Genomic DNA, 19,351 nt, shown 5'->3' on the forward strand with positions numbered 1-19,351 from the left:
GCAAATTACAGCCAATCAGGAGAGGGAACCCATTTATCAGTTTACATTTTATAATGTTCCAGTTCCAATTTTGTGTCATCGCTTCAATTTCACTTGTTAATCCTTTATCCCGTATGAGTTCTCTCTCCTGATTGGATGAAATTCGTATCCCGACCTGAAAAAGCATTTTCTGTTTACCAAAGAGCTGGACAGACGGGGAGACCCCTGTTAGTGAACAAACAACTCTATAGCGATGATTATTATCAGAATATATAACAATTTAACACTTATTTGAACAAAAATAAAATCACTTACCCTACCTTTAAAAGAAAACCTGTGGAATACTTCAAAACTATAGTCTCAAACCTCTCAATGGCCAGCAGACATTAATGAGACAATCCCCTAATTATGGTGAGCTAGCTTTGAAAGCCTCGATTATAAGATCTATGCTAACAAAAATATGTATTCTAATAATTTGAACACTTATGTTCTGGCAGGCTGGTGAATAGGCTGCAATTCTACCAATCATGTTGCCAGTGTTGCTTTTAGGGATAATAAGTAAGTACATTATTGACTGTTCTGGAAAAGTAAACTACTGTTATTGGTGTGTATTTTCTTTTCATTTATTCATTTATTTCTTTACTTTGCAGGTATGGTGGCCTCTGGTAAGTTGAAATCTATTCCAGCAGAACTATGCACAGGATAAAATATTACATGTATTAAGATATATACATCAAGGGAATCAAACAGTAACATTAAAAAAAAAATTATGGAAAGGCATTTCGATAAGATAGCTAGATAGATAGAAATAGAGGTGTGTGTGTGTGTGTGTGTGTGTGTGTGTGTGTGTGTGTGTGTGTGTGTGTGTGTGTGTGTGTGTGTGTGTGTGTGTGTGTGTGTGTGTATGTATGTGGTATAATGTGCAATCTATCATCAGTAAAAAGGGCATATACTGTGGTAGGTGTACCACGTATCAAATGTTATGGATCAGTATACATACAGGCATGTGTAGTATATTGGTATATACAGTATAGTGGTATTGGTAGGTAGTAATTAAGTATAAATGTAAATATAAATATAGGGGCAGGTTTAATGTACAATTTAATGTACAACCTGTACAAGCAGGTTTAATGTACAATTTAATGTACAAGGTCATGAAGTGCCTTATAAGTGTGTGAAAGTGGTTGGTTGGTTGGCCTGCCCCTATATTTAGGGCGTGTACTGGATTTGGTTCCAGTACACGCTCAGAGTTAAATTACTCTGTGAACCAATGCCAATATACTTTATATACCAATATATTACACATGCCAATATACTTTATATACCAATATATTACACATGCCTGTATGTATATACTGATCCATATCACAGTTGATACTCGGTATATACATACTTACAGTAGTACAGTTATCAAAAAGTAATCAGTAGTATCCTAAAACAGACAGGCAACAATGTTCAGTTGTAGGAGCACTATGTTATCTTTTCCTTGTTATAGCAGTTCAAAGTTAAATATGATGGGTACAAACACTGCAAAGAGCCATGTTCAATATTCACGCCTGGAAAGCTGGCAAGTGATCATGTACTGTACTTGTCACTGCACTAACCCCTGCTGATTGCTTGGGGATCTGGGGTAGATAGTGTGAACCTAAGTATGTGCATGGTTCTCCCCAGTGAAACGTCTTGCTTGGTTAAAAAATAAGACTTTAACTGTTTCAGTGGAGGCACGTGGTAGGCTACTCTGTCCCCAGGCCAACAGTGGGGGTTGACAGCAATAGGAACCGCAGCACACATGGGGAAGTTACTAAATTGGGGGTGAAATGGGCGGAAAACACTAAATTAAATACAAAATTGTCACCCTAACCCTTACAGTGTATATTGTTACTATTTTCACATTTATCATTCAAAATACATTTCCCTCTTCCGAACGTTATGTGCAAGCAAGTTTGGTTTTGGATTTTGATCAGGCCTTTATCGAAATGTGGATATGAGGAAGCAAGTTTTGTTTTGATGAATTATTTTAACTGGTGTAACAAGATGTTTGTGGGACTGCAGCAACACATTCTCACAGATAGGGTATCAGACACAGGTGACTGCAATCTATTAGCCTGAGATTTAGCCATGAACAAGGAAAGAATCATGTTGATTTCCTCTGTAAATAAGAAATTAGGCATCCATGCAATATTGAGTAAGTTACAGTATAGATTTGTACAAAAACAGTAGTATCTACCGTATTAGCAATGGTATTATAGAGCTTTCCCAACTCAGCACTATACTAAACTTAGATATTTGTAATCAAGTTATTAGCCTAATTGTGATATCACCTCATTTTTGTACACCCTAGTACCACTCTACCCTAGAAATGGAACCATACTCCGGCGAGTGGATGATGGGAGCTCTTCTGTCATTGCCCTACAAAGACACTTCTTCTACTTTGGACAAAGATATGATCAGATATACGTACGTATACAATTTATGCAATTTGCAACATTATATTTTTTGTATGGGACCTGCTGTCAAGAGTGACAGTATTATTATGTTTTCTTTGTGTATTCAATGATTACAGGAGGTGATCAGCAAATAACTTCCTGTAGCCTACTAAAATTGGGTTGTAAAAATGTGTACATTATGTAAAAAAGGAAATAAAGCCATTAAATGCAGTGTATTGTAGTCAGTTCTAGTCAGTACACTGCACACACTTGTGTTAATTAAGTAAAATATTTCAGTTTTTAATAGGATGTGTCTTTGATGTAAAATAGCACAGCCACATCTGTCAAATATTAATTGTGTTTGTAATGTTTGTTTTATCCACTAATTTGTTTTCAGGTTAACCACAATGGACACCTTACCTTTAACAATCCTTTTAGCTCGTATACTCCTCGAAGGTTCCCGTATGGGGTGAAAGATCTAATTGCTCCATTCTGGACAGATTTGGACAACAGAGGAAATGGTGAAATCACACATCAGCAACACACCAGTGGCAGTATCCTTAATCAGGCTACACAAGATATGAATCAATACTTCCCAGGCCTGGGTTTCTCTGCCCGTTTGGTGTTTGTTGCGACATGGTATGAGGTGGCATACTATCCCAGATCAGGATCTGTAAGTATTTTATTATTATTATTATTATTATTATTATTATTATTATTATTATTATTATTACATTTATTATTATTATTATTATTATTATTATTATTATTATTATTATTATTATTATTACCCTTATTTTTACTATTATTATTATTAATTGCATGAAAGGTAAAATTCATACTCCTCCTGTATCAATCATGAAAATGTAGAAGAAACCAATCATAATTTGGGCAGATTTAATGGCAAGTATAAATTAATGACAAATGTATTTACTTAACAAAATATGACATATGAAATATTTCTTTTTTCAGCGCACAACATTCCAAGCAGTGTTGATCTCTGGAGATCAGAACTCATTTCTACTGATGAATTATGGAACTATAGCCAATACTTCTCGCAGTATACAGGTAGAACAATTACATTTTTATTTATTTTATTTATTTATTTATTTTTCCTTTTTTTAATTACTTTTCTGCTTTCACAGCTGCTGTCAGCAACACATGAGCGCCTAGTTCAGAACCTGTGTGCACATTAGTGATAATATTCACCTGTACAAAACTTCAACCAATTAAAATTTGTATGTGAATTCCCAGGCTGGCTACGACACGATCAACTCCACACACCATTTCACCATTCCTGGATCATCCTTTCACAACAACAACCACACTGACCGCTTCTCAAATTTACGTTACGGCAGCAATGTCGGCGTTGCTGGTCGTTGGGCTTTTCGTGTTGACCAGGGATCCAGAGGCTGTACGTTTAATGGTAAGAGAATACACAAATACAATCACAGCCTAACTTCTGCCCAAATCTGAAAGCAACTTACTTACCTCCTGCCTTTTAATTTGAACGTTTTCTTTGCTTATAGTTGTTAGCTTTTTAACTAGTTATTCTCCTAATAAAGTTGTTTCTTTTGTTGTTTTGTAAAGCGACTTTGAATACCAAGAAAAGCGCTTTATTAATTTGATGTATTATTATCAGTATTATTATTATTATCATTATTATTGTTATTATTATAATTATTATTATTATTATTACTACTGAGTTGGCGTTCCAACACTGATGATTATGTAATATACTGTGAATGTTAGTGTGATGTAGGCTATGTATTCCACTTTAAATACATTGTCACTTGTCAGTGATTTAATCCTAGCTTTGGACATTAGACATCCATCTACCACATACAAGGTTGTCTGTTTAATGTTATGAAACCTGATTGACCTTATCCTGTCCTTTTGATTTTTTTTCAAGGTTCCCCTGTCCAGTTGGGTGACTCCTTCTGGAGTGACAACACTTGCCATCAGAGGTGCACCTGTACCTCAGCGGGCCTGCAGTGCCACAACCAACCCTGTTCCTTCTCCCAAATCTGCCGTCGTGACTCTTTCCAGTTCTCCTGCCAGACGGTACAGAGACGCACCTGTACCATCGCTGGCGATCCTCACTACTACACCTTTGATCGTCAAGTATTTCACTTCCAGGGCACCTGCACTTATGTCCTATCTGAGCAGTGTGGCCGTGATCTGCCATACTATCGTGTGGAGGGCAAGAATGAACACAGGGGCAGCACCCGGGTGTCGTGGACTCGACTAGTCAAAGTGTTTGTCTATGATGAAGTTATTGAGCTTGTCAAGGGCCACCGTGCTGAGGCAAAGGTTAGTCATTTTGTTAAGCTTTTTTAGCTCGAAGAATTTGAAAAGCACATTTTCAGTTAAAAATCCAATTTTTTTTTTACCTGCAGGTGAATGGAAGCTATACTGCCACACCGTTCTCCCTCCATAACAACAGCGTCCAAGTCTACCAGTCAGGATTTTCCGTGGTTGTGAGCACTGATTTTGGCTTGCTGGTATCCTATGATGCCTACAGTTATGTCACGATCCAAGTGCCCTACGATTACCAGAATGCCACCTGTGGCCTTTGTGGGAACTTCAACAACCGCGCCCAGGATGACTTCCGGACCCGCCAAGGCCAGGTTGTGAGCTCCGATGTTGTTTTCGCTAATAGCTGGAAGGCGTCAGGGGATGACGATCCTGGTTGTGGACCCAGATGCGGAGGCCTGAACTGTGCTGCATGCACCTCGGCTCAGACAAATCTCTTCGGCAACGATGACCACTGCGGCATCCTCCAGAACCCATCCGGACCCTTCGCTAATTGCCATCGACAGATTCCCCCACAGACATATGTGGACAGTTGTGTGTATGATCTCTGTATAGGAGGAGGGTACCAGCCTATCCTGTGCCAGGGCCTCAGTGCTTATGCCAGACAGTGTGAACAGCATGGGATCCAGGTGAACACCTGGAGGCAACGCGGCTTCTGTGGTATGTATGAACTACTTATTATGTCAACCACAACCACACAACAATGTTTTCCCTTGGGGCAACATGTCAATGATATGAATCTCAATAAATGATTGTCTTAATTTGTCTAGAAATCTCCTGCCCAGCCAACAGTCACTTTGAGCCACGCGGCACTGGGTGCCCTGCGACTTGCGTCAACCCCAATGCCACCCACAATTGCCCCATTCCTTCTCAAGAGAGCTGTATTTGCAACTCAGGACACGTCCTCAGTGCTGGGGTCTGTGTCCCTCTCGTTCAGTGTGGCTGCACATTTGAAGGCCGCTACTACAGTTCCGGACAAGCTATCATCCTGGACAATGACTGCGGGAGGAGCTGTCGCTGCAGTCATGGCTCCATGACCTGCCGCTCTCACGGATGTAGTCCACTCGAGTCTTGCAGGGTGGAGGATGGAGAACGGGGGTGCAGACCTAACAGCTACGAAACATGCTGGGTGAAGGGACCACGGTCCTATCGCACATTTGATGGACTGACGTACGAGTATCCTGGAGCTTGTCGATTGACCCTCGCCAGGGTGATGGGATTGTCCCAGCACCCTCACTTCTCGGTGACAGCAGAGAAGGTCCCCAGAGGCCGAGATGGTTTCGAGCGCTTGTTGAAATTTGAGGCTGAGGGGACCCAGGTGTCTATTGACATAGGAGGTAGCAGCAGAGTACAGGTGAGCATTTCAGTTGTATTTAGAACATAATGACATATTCTGCTTTGTATTATTATATTTAGGGGCTTGTAGAGTCCTTGCCTTAAGTAATGCCTGAATAAGTTATTCCCCCTGTGAATCCTTACACTCAACCTCTTATATTGTTTTTTGCTTAGGTTGATGGTCAGGTCATTGGACTTCCATTTACCACTGCGTCCAATCGAATCCGCATCTTCCACAGCAACGTTAACAGCATCATCATCCACACCTCTTTTGATGTGGTCATACAAGCAGACTGGCCTCACTTGGTGCGTGTCACCGCGCCCAGTGTCTACAACGGTTCACTCGGTGGACTCTGTGGTAACTACAACGGTCATCGCCATGATGACTTCCGTACACCCAATGGCATTCTGGTCAACAGCTCTCAGAGTTTTGGTGACAGTTGGCGGGACGGCTCCCTGTCAGCACACTGTGTGGAAAGCGGCAGGCAGACTCGTGAGAATCCGAACAACGCAACAAATTACAATTCCACTCAATACTGTGGTGTCATGACATTGACAAGTGGGCCATTCGCCGTATGCCAGGCCAGGGTGGACCCACGCGACCATGTAGAGGAGTGTGTGGAGGACATGAGGGAGGCTAGAGATCCGACTGTAGCTATGTGCGAGGCTCTGCGTGATTATGCACTGCTGTGCCAACAAACTGGCATCACCTTAGGGGACTGGAGGAACACCACAGGCTGTGGTAAGAACATTGTTCTTGCCCTTTCAACTACATTGTTCATTTGATATTGATCATGTTCATGACTTATGTGCTTTTCTCTTTTTCCAGTGCAAACATGTCCATCTAACAGCCACTATGAACTGTGTGGAACCTCCTGCCCTTCCTCCTGCCCCAGTCTGTCCTTCCCCTTTTACTGTGCCACCGTGTGCCAGGAAGGGTGCCAGTGTGATGATGGCTTTCTCCTCAGTGGCAACCAGTGTGTGCCAACCATCGGCTGTGGATGCCAGCATGAGGGCCGCTATCGGCAAGCCGGTGAGAGCTTCTGGGCTGGAGAGGAGTGTCAGAGCTACTGTAGCTGTAACGGCCGCACCGGCGCGGTCCACTGTACGCCCAGAACCTGCGCTCCCCAGGAATCCTGCCGGGTGACAGACGGTGACTATGGCTGCCACCCAAGTCCCCATGGCACCTGTTCTGCCTCTGGGGACCCTCACTACCTCACCTTTGATGGCAAAGCGTTTGACTTCCAGGGAACCTGCCGCTACGTTCTGGCGACCGTGTGCAATGACACCAGTCTGCACCAGTTTCAAGTAGATGCCAAGAATGAGGCATGGCGAGGTTCCCGTGTTTCCATCACGGCTGAAGTGTTTGTCAGTGTGTGGGGCTACCAGGTGCACATGTCAAGGGGTAGACGTGGAGAGGTGCAGGTAAGTTGTGAGGAATTGCAATGTTTGTACCATTACAGAACTCATTAGAATTATTTTAATTATTATTCTAATATTATTTTTCCAAAATGTTAATAATCAAAATGATTTCAACTTTCCTTTAAGGTGAATGGCGAGTCTAGAAACTTGCCCATTCTCTTGGATGGTGGTCGTGTGTCTATCTATCTAAGTGGACATCGCACATTTGTCGATACTGACTTTGGGCTCAGTGTCAGCTATGATGGGTCAACTTGGGTGTCCATCTCTGTACCCTCAAACTATAGGTATGTTTCACGTATATTTTTGCTGTTAATTAAATGTCTTGCTCTCTATGTTTAAACAATAACAATTCAAGTCTGTAAAAGTATTTAGCAAACATTAGCAACAGACAACGAAACAACACAAACCTACATAAATCCCCAGTTTTATGGGAGCAGCGACAGCTCCGGTCGCTGTGTTCCTCACCTCACCTCACCTCACCTCACCTGCACCGTATGCTCTGCCCTGATAAGAGAGCTGATATGTGCGGAAGAGAAGTAGAGACAATCTGCTGCTAGTCTCTTGCAGCTTGTTTGTTAGCAACCTATTCATTTTAGCCAATAAATAGGTCATGTAGTTGCTCAATATTTAGCATCTCCTGCTGCTAGTTGAAATCTTTCTTTTCATTATTCGCTGCACACGTTGACACACCATGACACGCTGTCACTCAAAACTATAATAATAATATAGTTTTGTCTGGTATCACACTTTGTTGCCACTTTCAATGTCTGCAAGACAAAGTACAGTAGATCTTTCTACTGATTAAAACCATTTGTTTTCACTCATTTCAAAAACAGTGGCAAAACATGCGGACTGTGTGGGAACTTCAACGGGAACCGGAATGACGAGTTCCTCGCGGCCGACGGAGTTGTGGCCTCATCTGCCACTCAGTTTGGTAATGCCTGGAAGGTGCCCAGCAACCACACCTGCAGTGAAGGGTGCGGCGCGTCCTGCCCGCGCTGTCCCAACGAGGCGCCCTTTAGGGCCCAATGTGAGGTGATCCGAGCCTCTGAGGGCCCCCTCAGTTTCTGCCACGGCGAGGTGGACCCGACGCCTTACTTCAATGACTGTGTGTTTGATGTGTGCATTACGGGGAACAGAGACCAAGATGTGCTGTGCAGAGCTATCCAGACTTACGTCAGCGCCTGTCAGTCTGCCAATGTTAGAATCTACCCTTGGAGGCAGAACACTACCTGCAGTAAGTTAAACCATTAAGACCATTAAATGTTCAAAAATAGCAGATGTACAAGCTCGCTGCACGGCACGAAGGGAAGTGCTGTGAGATTGTATATCTGCTATTTCTGAATAGCCAACGCTAAAATCTAAAATGACAAAGATGCTTTCCCGCTTTTAATGGGTTTACTCTGGCACCCAAGACATCTGGTCAAAATGTTTGTAAAATATTGTTCTTGGCTCTGTACGTATCAGTCTATCAGTGCAAATGCAGTCAGACAAGGATTATTAAGATGCCATCAGACGGAAGAATAAATTAACCTTCTTTACTGGAAGTCCTTAATCAGCCACGCCTACTTTAGAATATCAGTACAAATGCTGACAGACAGGTTTTTTTAACAAGCCTTCTTTACTGGAAGTATTGTATCAGCCAAGCCTACTTTATAGTATATGGATACTGTAGCTAGATAATGATGTACAGTAGCTGAAAATGTGTCGCCCAGAGGCACACAGCAGTTAAGAGTTACAGAGTTACAGGTAAAGAGGTTAAGAGAGGTAAAGAGAAAGAAAGCACTGTTGTATACACAGAAATACAAGGCAAGAACAAGAAAACAAGAAGCAGAACAGAACGACAGTATAGTACAGTATATACACTGATAAAGTGTCCATTACAGTCAGTGCAATGCTTTTCCAGCACTATGCAGGAAAGCAACAATACTAGGTTACAGTGTCTCATCGTATCCCGTCCCACAGTCAGTGCAATGCCAATCAGAAAAAGTGTCCATTTCAATCAGTGCAACGCAAAAGAAAGTGACAGTGTTTACAGTGGAGAAAAAAAGTACAATAACCATATCCTAAGAATGTCATTAGAGGTCAGAGACCTTGTCACATCTAATATTCCAAGTTTTGTTACGGTAAACCTGGCAGAGCGACCATTGTGTGTCTCGTTGTAAATCCTCGAAGCAACTGGCAACTGTCTCATACAGTTCCACCCCGGGGAGGTGAATTTGTTATTTCCTCTCTTGCTCAGGTGCTCCACTATATCTAGGTGGAGGGGGTGGGAGGGATTCTCCATGATGGCATCCAGCTTCCTCGTTGTACGCACCTTAGCCAACTCCTCCACCCCCTCTCCGCCTTCCTCACCTGCCCGTTTAGGAAGGCGGGCTATATCAGTATATCAGTATAAATGCAGTCAAACAAGGCTTATTAAGATGCTAGAGACATGCCTTCATTAAGCCTTCATTACTGGAAGTACTTTATCAGCCAAGCCTACTTTATAGTATATCAGTACAAAATCTACAAATGCAGTCAGACAAGGCTTATTTGAGATACCTTCAGACGGAAGAATAAACAAGCCTTCGTTACTGGAAGTACTTTATCAGCCAAGCCTACTTTATAGGAAGTATGAAACATGCCTACTCAACAGTATCTAAACCGTCCTCACTTTCTCCCTCGCAGGGCTTGATTGTCCAGCAAACAGCCATTATGAGCTTTGTGGCACAGACTGCGGGCACACATGTGCCAGCAGCATTGATGCTAGCTGCGAGCAAGTGTGCTCCGAGGGCTGTTTCTGTGATGAGGGTTATCTCAGGAGTGGAGGCCAGTGTGTCCCTGTGGAACGCTGTGGCTGCCAGTACGACGGATTCTACTTTGGGGTAAGTTGCATTCCATTAAGTTCCTCATATTTTCTTTTCACTATGTCCACTTAAAGCTCCACTTCATAACTTTTTGATAACTATTATGTCCCATACAAATGAAAAGTTGCATTTTTAAGCAACAAATCCCACCCTTCCCTGACTGTGTAGTCTCAGGGGTTTCACTGCTAGAGGCTTTACTGTCTTATTTGGTAGGGTATGACATACATACACATTTTAACCATGGCATACTGAAAAACAACAATAATATGAAAGCTCAGATTGAAATATTAACAGCAGGCATTAATGTGATTTGACCAGGATGATCCACACACATTTCTGAGTGCAGTGTGCTTCTCTCTTTCCCTTTAACATGTTGCAGGCTGGGGAGTCTTTCTGGACACCCGGTTGCTCCCAGCGATGTGAATGCTTTGCCCCGAATGATCTGCGTTGCTCTGCTGTGTCCTGCGCCCCCACGCAAGAGTGCACTATCAAAAACGGCCAACTGGGCTGCTTTGATGCGTTGACCACCTGCACTGTGTGGGGGGACCCCCACTATGTCACCTTTGATGGTGCACTGGCTCATTTCCAGGGCACGTGCTCTTACATCATCAGTGAGAGTGTGAATCGCACTGGCACTGAAACTGGGTTCAGAGTGGTCGCGACTAACAATCACCGTGGCAGCAATCGCGTGTCATTTGTGTCAGCAGTGGACATATACCTGTCAAATCAACAAGAGACAGCCTATATCAGGATTGGAGCCAACAGGATAGTGAAGGTAAATTCATTGCTAAAGGGAAACTCAACCATATGCCACTTTAGTGACTTTCTTTTTGCTACCAAAGTGTAAAAGTAATCTGAAGGACTAGACTGAGCTTGGGACACAGCCACACAGCTGCTAGTTATTGTATTAACATACTCTACCGTACAGATTGGTTCATTGGTTCATTAAAATGACTAATTAATAAATAACAGGATTGTAGCTTCAAAGAGTATTAATAGGGTATCTACATCTATTTGTGAGCACTTATATCAGTGTAAGCATAATTAGCTAAATATTCATTATCAATGTTTCTCTCTCTTATATTCCAGGTTAACAACACTGATGTATCTCTTCCTGCCACTGCTGGTAGTCTAGCTCAGGTGGAAAGTGCTGGATCTTATGTAGTGGTCAACACCCGCGATGTGATCGTCCAGTTTGATGGCCGTAGTACTCTGTTGGTCAGAGTGGGTCAGAACCACCGCAACAGAGTTGTTGGCATGTGTGGTAACTTCAACGGTGACCCTGCAGATGACAAAGCCTTGCCCGACGGCACAGTGGCACAGACTGACAACGGTTTTGGTGATGGCTGGAAGTCTCCAACAAGCCGTTCTGGGTGAGCCAGTGTATCAACTGATATTTTCTGTCAACACATTGCATCACGTAGAACGATGTGAAAAAAGATAACAGCGTTAGACTGTGTTTGAGAGTCCCCAAAAAAGAAAGAAAACAAAAGTAAAAGTAAAAAGCAACACTTTAGACAGCAGACGTATAAAAGCTAATTCATCACACAACAGCGTCGATTACAAAAAGTGCTGATCTTCCAATTAAAACGTGACATATCGCGGTACTTTTGGACAAGCGACACGGCTGTAGGATGAAATATAGATTAGGCTTAACCTGAGCCTCTCCATATCCTTACTAGATGTGGGGCCACAGATGACCGTAGCGGTGGCGGCGTAGAGAACTGTCGCTTCAATGAGGAGTACTCACGGCTGTGTAGCATCATCACCAACACAACTGGCCCGTTCAGCACCTGCCACCTGCACTCTGACCCTCAGCCATTCTTCACTTCCTGTGTCTATGACCTCTGCCTCTACACGCCGGCCAATGGCATGCTGTGTAGCGCTGTCTCGTCCTATGAGACAACCTGTGCAGTGTTGGGGCTGGAAATCCCTCAGTGGCGTGCTGATTTGCAGTGTGGTACGTAGACACTGCTTTGACAAATTGCCAAGATAACACAAAGAAAGATTAATGGTTTGGGGAAAAAAACTCTTGTCCCAGATTGGACTGTAAAGGTATTTTCCACTTTTTCTTACCCTGTCTTGTTTATTTTATGTCTCCATGTCTCCAGCGGAGACAGACCCCTGTGAGGAGCTGGGCTGTGTCGAGCATGAGTGGTGTGGGGAGAAGGGTGGCGTCTACGGCTGCTTCTGTGATGAGAACCACCATCGCCGCAACAACGAGAGCTACGGTACGGTACAGGTCACAATGAACAACCATGATGAAACCGTCTTTCAACATATGATAGGTTAACAGTGCTGTATGGATTGTCTGTTAATTACATGAATGCAGTTGTTCTGACAGTGGTTGTACTGCATGCCAAGTCAGCCCATCAGGGCTCTGAGACTTGGGAACAATCTACTTGGGGAGTAGAGGTTTAGGAGTCTGAAACACTCAAGTATGACATTTTATTAATGACATGATGGGGTCTGAATGCAGTAGAGTGTAGAGTCCTTATTAATCCTCAACAGGAGATTCTTGCATTTATTTTGGACGTGTGCAGTGGTGGAAGAAGTACTCAGAATTCTTACTTACTGTAAGTTAAAGCAGCAATACTACAATATAAAAATTGCCTTGAAAGATTGTCAGAGGAAGGTAGAGATGTGTGCTCTACACACCTTTCTAGTTGTAGCAGTTGTTTTTGTTTGTATTATTACATTATAAAATATAATATATATTTTGATCTCTCTCCCCGTACGTAGATTCATTTGTCTCCTGTGCCAGTAGTGCTGGCAACATGTCCCTGTCCCGCTGCCAGCTGTTTGAAGCTGGCTTCCATCCTGAGGTCCTCCACCTCAAGGACTCATCCTGCAATGGGACTCTCCAGGACGGAAGGCTGGTGTTCCACTTCGATAACAATGCCGAGCAGTGTGGTACAGTTCTCACGGTAAAAAGGCCCAAAGTCTAGAATGTTGTAGTTACAGTACTTTTATCAGCGCACTAGGTCAGGGGTCATCACCATGCCAGCTTGTGATGGACATTTCCATCAGTATTTTATTCTTACCACGGACATGCAAAACAAGTGATCAATAATATTACCAGAAACACATACATAGGCCTAGCCCAAATGTATACAGTACTATGGACTCTTGATGTGCCATAGTGTCTACTCTATTCCACTGCGCTACACATTTTAAAACGAGCCACTTAGATTTGTTTTGGGAAACAAAGCTACAAGCTCACAACACATCACGGCATGTTGTGAGCTTGTAGATCAGCAATTCTATTGTCTTTTTAGCCTAAAATGGCATGCCCAAAATTGGGATGTCAGACTTAAAGTGATTAGCTATACTTTAGAAAACCTGAGACTGGGAAGTTATGCACTGTACTGGCAGGGCAGTCCTGAGACAGGCATTAAATGTGGCATGGTCCAAGTATATTCCATGTTTGGGATTTCAATTTGCGTCTTATCAGTACATACAGTGCTTCCATCTTACATTGTAGGAGCAAAAGGGCCACTTAGTTGCAAAGGTGAATGGGTGCGTATTATACTTCATATGGTTATTACAGTATATAGACAGATGGCTTTTCAGAGGACAGTGTTACTTGAGGAGAGGAGGTGACAGGAAGATCTACCAGCTAAACTAGTTTTATAGTTTGTCAACGTATAGCTTCAATGGTTGTGGTTTCCATACGGTGAACATACTCAAAAATGTTGAGAAAGTATGCAGATGGAACAATAGAAAACGGTATGTACATGATGAGTGGTCCATGAAGGGCATGGCAGGATTTAAAGGAATTGCAGTGTCACAATAGTTTGATGCAAAGGTGCCTAACTTTGATAAGAGGCGAGGGGAGGTCTGGTGGTGAGGCTGTGGATCAAGGGTTTCCATGGATTATGCTTGTTGAGTGTTATTATAATTGAGTTGTTATTGTTATTATTAAACAGTTTCTCTCAACTGACGAAAATTAGCTTTACTTACCTTCTTTGCCTTGTTAGCAAATAGCTCCTTCTGAACAGATGACATGCCATGTTTTTGCTCTTTTCCGCTGTGGTCATACCGTTGACTTGACTCACATACTGTACGACATACGTGGTACAGTAGCCTACAGGTATCACGTACAATACTACAAATCTCCTGCAACATATTAATGAGCATGTCATGAGACACTTTATGAGTCACTAAAATTATTCAAACACATTTTTGAAGATTAGATTGTGGATATAAAAAAAAGTGACGCAATTATAGACAATATTTTTCCTAAAAAAAGAAAAAAAGTACCACGGACATAGACAAGTCTAGCCACGGACATGTTTGTCCATGTACGGACATGTTGATGACCCCTGCACTAGGTACCTGTCTAGGATAGGATTCATGCTATATAAAGAGTATAGTTTTTACTTAGTACATTGGCTCGAGTTCAAGGCTTTAAGGAAATTCAAATGTATTCAGCATTTGATGAACACATTAAATTAACCTAAAAAAAAAACAACCCCGCCAGCTTATACTTTTAATCTTAATGCTAATTTATGCTTCATCACATGACCCTTTCGTTTTAAGTATAAATTTGCATCCCTAATACACGTTTGTCATTTCCCCTGACAGAGCAATGGGTCCTACTTCATGTACAAGAATGTCATCCAGGGTGAGGTGGACCCCCATGACACGATCATCAGTCGTCAGAGGAACATCCACCTGCCTTTCAGCTGCGAGTACCCTCTGACCCAGTCTCTGTCTATGGCTGTCGGCATTAACCCCGTAGAGAGGTGAGAGCATTACCATCCCATTATCCATGACCCTTTCCACCACAACCCCCTTATTTCCCATAAATCCTCCCATTGGAAGGCACCAAGGTGTTTTGAGTTAGTCTGTTCTCTATACATGAATTACTCCTTGTGCCAGCTAACATCTCTGACTGTTGGCCTCAGCTTCATTGGGGTGTGAATGTGACATTTCCTGATATTTTTTAGATTTGAATAGAAATACTGATGCATTTACCTTTTTTTGCAAGGGCTGATCGGCCTACTGATTAAACACAAGTGTTGTGTTGTATCAAATTAGTCGGTTTTCAATATTTCCTTTTAACTTTGATCACCATATATAATTTATTTGGTTGTTTTTTCTGTAGCATTGTGTCCAGGAGACTTCCATCAGGGATGGGCCATTATCGTATGAGAATGATCGGATTCTTGGACGCCGGCTACCGTTACCCCTACACCGGCGACAGTAACATGGAAGTGGAAATAGACCAGAGGATGTACATCGAGGTGCGATCGGAGGGAGTGGACAGACATCAGATCGCCACTGTTCTGGACTCCTGCTGGGCCACACCTGTCAACAGCCCCGACTATCCTGTCCGCTGGGATCTCCTTGTTAGAGAGTAAGCGATTTAAGAATTTCAGTTCAATTTTATTATGGTGCCAAATCATAACAAGTTGTCTCATGACAAGTTACATAATACTGTAAAGCAGAAGCCCAACATTTCCCCCGCTGAGCAAGAATTTAGTGAAAGTGGCAGGGAAAAACTCCTCTTTAACATGAAGAACCTCAACTAGAACAGGGATTCTCAACTTGTGAGCAGGGGACCACTGGTGGGCCGTGAGGGTATTGCAAGTGGGCCCCCAAATAATTGGCAAAACACCAAGATTTTAATGATTGATAATGTAACATTATATTTAAAAAAAAATGTAAAAAAATTACATGGCATTCTTTCACAGATAAATGGGAGCTTAAAGTGTACTACGTTATTTATTGATCAAAACCGGAACACAGTCAATGAATTGATCATTAAAACAACATGCTCTGAAAACGCACACAGCCCACCAGGGCCGGATACAGAAATTATTAACTGGGGGGGCATTAATAATTTTTTTGCCTTTTTCTTTAAGTTTTTTCGGCTGTTTGTGTATTACTAGCCTGCTGCAACCCTCCTGATTTCGTGTATAAAGGGGCGTGTGTATAGAGCCGGCGAGAGACGGCGCCTGATCCCATTGGTTCACCGATCTGTCCGTCAATCCCCGCCCCGTTAACACAACATTACGAGCGACGCCCACTGCACTCTGGTTGGTTGGGAAATGAAACACTTCCTCATACCCAGTACAGGCTATAGTTGGGCCAGGCTTTTATTTTTTAGCAAAACTAAGCAATAAAAGCCTGAAGATCGAGGCTAGTGTATTACTGCTTCCTATTGTTCTTTTGGGCTTGTTTTCCTAAGCTTATTTCTCTCGCAATATCTGGCAACACTGCCCATGGAAAATCAGGGCAGAGGATTATTTGAATTGTGCACTGATACATGATGGAATATGATTAAGGATTATTTTGATTATGGTAAGCTCACATTTCATATCATGACATAAATGTAACTTTCAAAAAAAATAAAAATAAAAAAATTTAGATTTTTTTTGGGGGGGCAGTCAGGGCATTTGGGGGGGCATTGCCCCCCCTTGCCCATGCCTAGATCCGGCCCTGCAGCCCACCCATCAGGTTTCAAGATTTTCATCTAGAAAAGGTTGAGAATCACTGAACTTGAACTAGAACAAGGCTCTGGGTGGGGCACGACCATCATAGTACCTGTTTATGAAGAGAAAGCAACAGTAGGGGGCAGCACATGATAAACCACAGAAGACAGCATTGCTCATTGTGGTTAAGCCTTCATACTATGACGATGATATGCTCAGGGCCTTTAAATGTGATAATATGTTTTTTTAAAGTATACTGCGTTAGTTTCATTGATCCAAGCCGGAACACAATCGATTCATTGATCGTTAAAATAAAATGCTCTGAAAACGCACGCAGCCCACCCATCAGGTGGGTGGGCCGCAAACACTTTCAAGATTTTCATCCAGAAAAGGTTGGGAATCACTGAACTATAGGACAAGGCTCTGGGTGGGCGCGACCATCTGCCATAGTGCCATTTAATGTGATGAGTATTAACACTGTAACTGATCCCTTGCACCTCCTGCACAGTAAAATCATCAGTGTTATTTTAACTGTGAGTTTGTGTGTTTTAAAACAAACCATTACATTGTAATATAGTACAGATATCCCAAGGCAATTTATAGCCCATAAACATCCTCAAACACTCGTCTTCTCTCTTTCAGTCCTACTAGTATTTAACTCCTTGATCTACCTGCTAGATTGTTTTGTAATAATTGCAACATTTTTCCCTGTGGTCCAGGTGTCCCAATGAAGAGGACACTACGGTAGAACTGGACATGAATGGTGTCTCCGACGTGGCACGTTTCTCCTTCAGGATGTTCACCTTCAAAAACTTCTCCACTATCTACCTGCACTGCCAGATCCACTTGTGTCTGCTAGGCCAGCAAGACTGCACTGCTGTATGTATCCGTGTGTGTGTGTGTGTGTGTGTGTGTGTGTGTGTGTGTGTGTGTGTGTGTGTGTGTGTGTGTGTGTGTGTGTGCGTGCGCGCGCGTGCGTGCGTGCGTGCGTGCGTGCGTGCGTGCGTGCGTGACACAGTTTTGCAACAAATTATACATTTGTATAAGTGTCTATGAGCATCGGCTAAATGTCTCAAATATGAATGCTATTTTCCTGCAGCATTGCTACCCTGGCTACCACCAAAGACGACGCAGGGAGTTGTCCTATGACATTGCAGGTGTCTCACTGGGGCTGGGACCATTAACCTTCAAGCCGAGTGGAGGTACAGTTATCTTATCTTGCTGACACTTCTCAGATATGACATACAGCAGTGTTGGGGTACATTTATTTTACTTTTCATGGTAAATTCACCCCAGAACCTTCCATACAGCACCATAAATGTATAAATCCCATACATCTAGTATTTACTGTAGAGATTTAATAGTATTTTGCTTTTTTAATTTTCCAGGAGAACGGCTGGTGAGGTCTGTGTTAAGGAGTGGCACTCCCAGTCACTTTGCATCCCTGCTGATCCTGCTAGTCACTTTACTGACTGTTGCAACCCTGTCTTAAGAAGAGAACGCACACACGCATGCACGCAAACACACAGTTACTGATGTACTGTATGCTTAATATGAAGTACAAATATGATAAAATGAAGTACAGATATGATAAATTATTTTTTAAATCATTCCAATACGGTTATTTTCAAACCTGTTTTTAATTTGGGATAAAATGTGAAATGAAATTGTTGTATGATGATGATGATGTTGATGAAGGAAGTAAAAGTTGGGATTATTCTCTAATTGTTACATCATTTAAGTAGCTATGACTATTATGTACTTGTTTCATGAAGGAAAAGCAACAGTAGGGGGCAGCACAAGATAAACCACTGAAGACAGCATTGCTCGTAGTGGTTATGCCTTCATGCTATAATGATGATATGATATATCTGCTCCATGCATTTGAAGTGATTCTTTTTACTCAGGAAATGTCTAAATGTTTATCAATAGTCATAATGTAAAAGACACAACTCTTAATTTTAAACTTTTGATTTCTTTTTCTGAACACAAGTGAATTCTTCAGTGTGAAAAATAAATTGCACTTTTAACTTAATGAGCCCTAGCATTCCTATTTATTTCCAAGCATGTCATAATAAAATGAAATTATATTTGCTTTAATATGAAAATAGGCAAACATTACATGAAAATTGCTGATCTACAAGCTCACAACTTGTCACAAAGTGACACATAGTGAGCTTGGAGAGATTGGCGAAGAGATTGGGTGTAGAGCAGAAAACGGACAGGGGGTTGACAAACTATTCAACAACTATAAGGTTTTAAGTGGTTATGATATTTATTAATTACTCAGTCATTTTTGTGGAACACTTAACAGATGGAAATTACACGAGTATGGGGAAAACTAGGGACTAGGGATGGGAATATATAAGATTTTATGTTTTATCATGATTAACACTCAAGATCATTTTGTGTGAATTTCCGCTGTGGTCATACCGTTGACTTGACTCACATCAACGGTGAATTTCAGTTATCGGGATAGTCATTAATATTCCCCTATGCACGAGTGCTTTGAAAAAGCTGTGTCGCTATTGATTCTCTGACTTCTTTTGAATTATTTAAGATTGTGGTTTTTGGATTCTGTCCT

General features: G+C 42.2%; 1 protein-coding gene across 1 annotated transcript; it reads left to right on the forward strand.

Moving 5' to 3' along the window:
* Window positions 1–491: 491 nt before the first annotated feature.
* On the forward strand, window positions 492–18,802 carry LOC308104006 (alpha-tectorin-like). The gene is made up of 24 exons (XM_080454253.1): window positions 492–537; window positions 630–644; window positions 2,321–2,436; window positions 2,803–3,078; window positions 3,378–3,473; window positions 3,660–3,831; window positions 4,318–4,718; window positions 4,805–5,381; window positions 5,492–6,075; window positions 6,231–6,798; window positions 6,886–7,481; window positions 7,605–7,762; window positions 8,315–8,715; window positions 10,149–10,345; window positions 10,707–11,102; window positions 11,417–11,700; window positions 12,010–12,287; window positions 12,439–12,558; window positions 13,070–13,254; window positions 14,915–15,075; window positions 15,438–15,689; window positions 17,487–17,646; window positions 17,867–17,969; window positions 18,156–18,802. The coding sequence occupies exons 1-24, from the start codon at window positions 507–509 to the stop codon at window positions 18,257–18,259; spliced, it is 6,231 nt and encodes a 2,076-aa protein (XP_080310379.1). The 5' UTR covers window positions 492–506; the 3' UTR covers window positions 18,260–18,802.
* The last annotated feature ends 549 nt before the right edge of the window (window positions 18,803–19,351 follow it).

The sequence above is a fragment of the Gymnoscopelus braueri genome (genome assembly GCF_963280865.1).
Source record: "Gymnoscopelus braueri genome assembly, chromosome: 17".
Lineage (NCBI taxonomy): Eukaryota > Metazoa > Chordata > Actinopteri > Myctophiformes > Myctophidae > Gymnoscopelus > Gymnoscopelus braueri.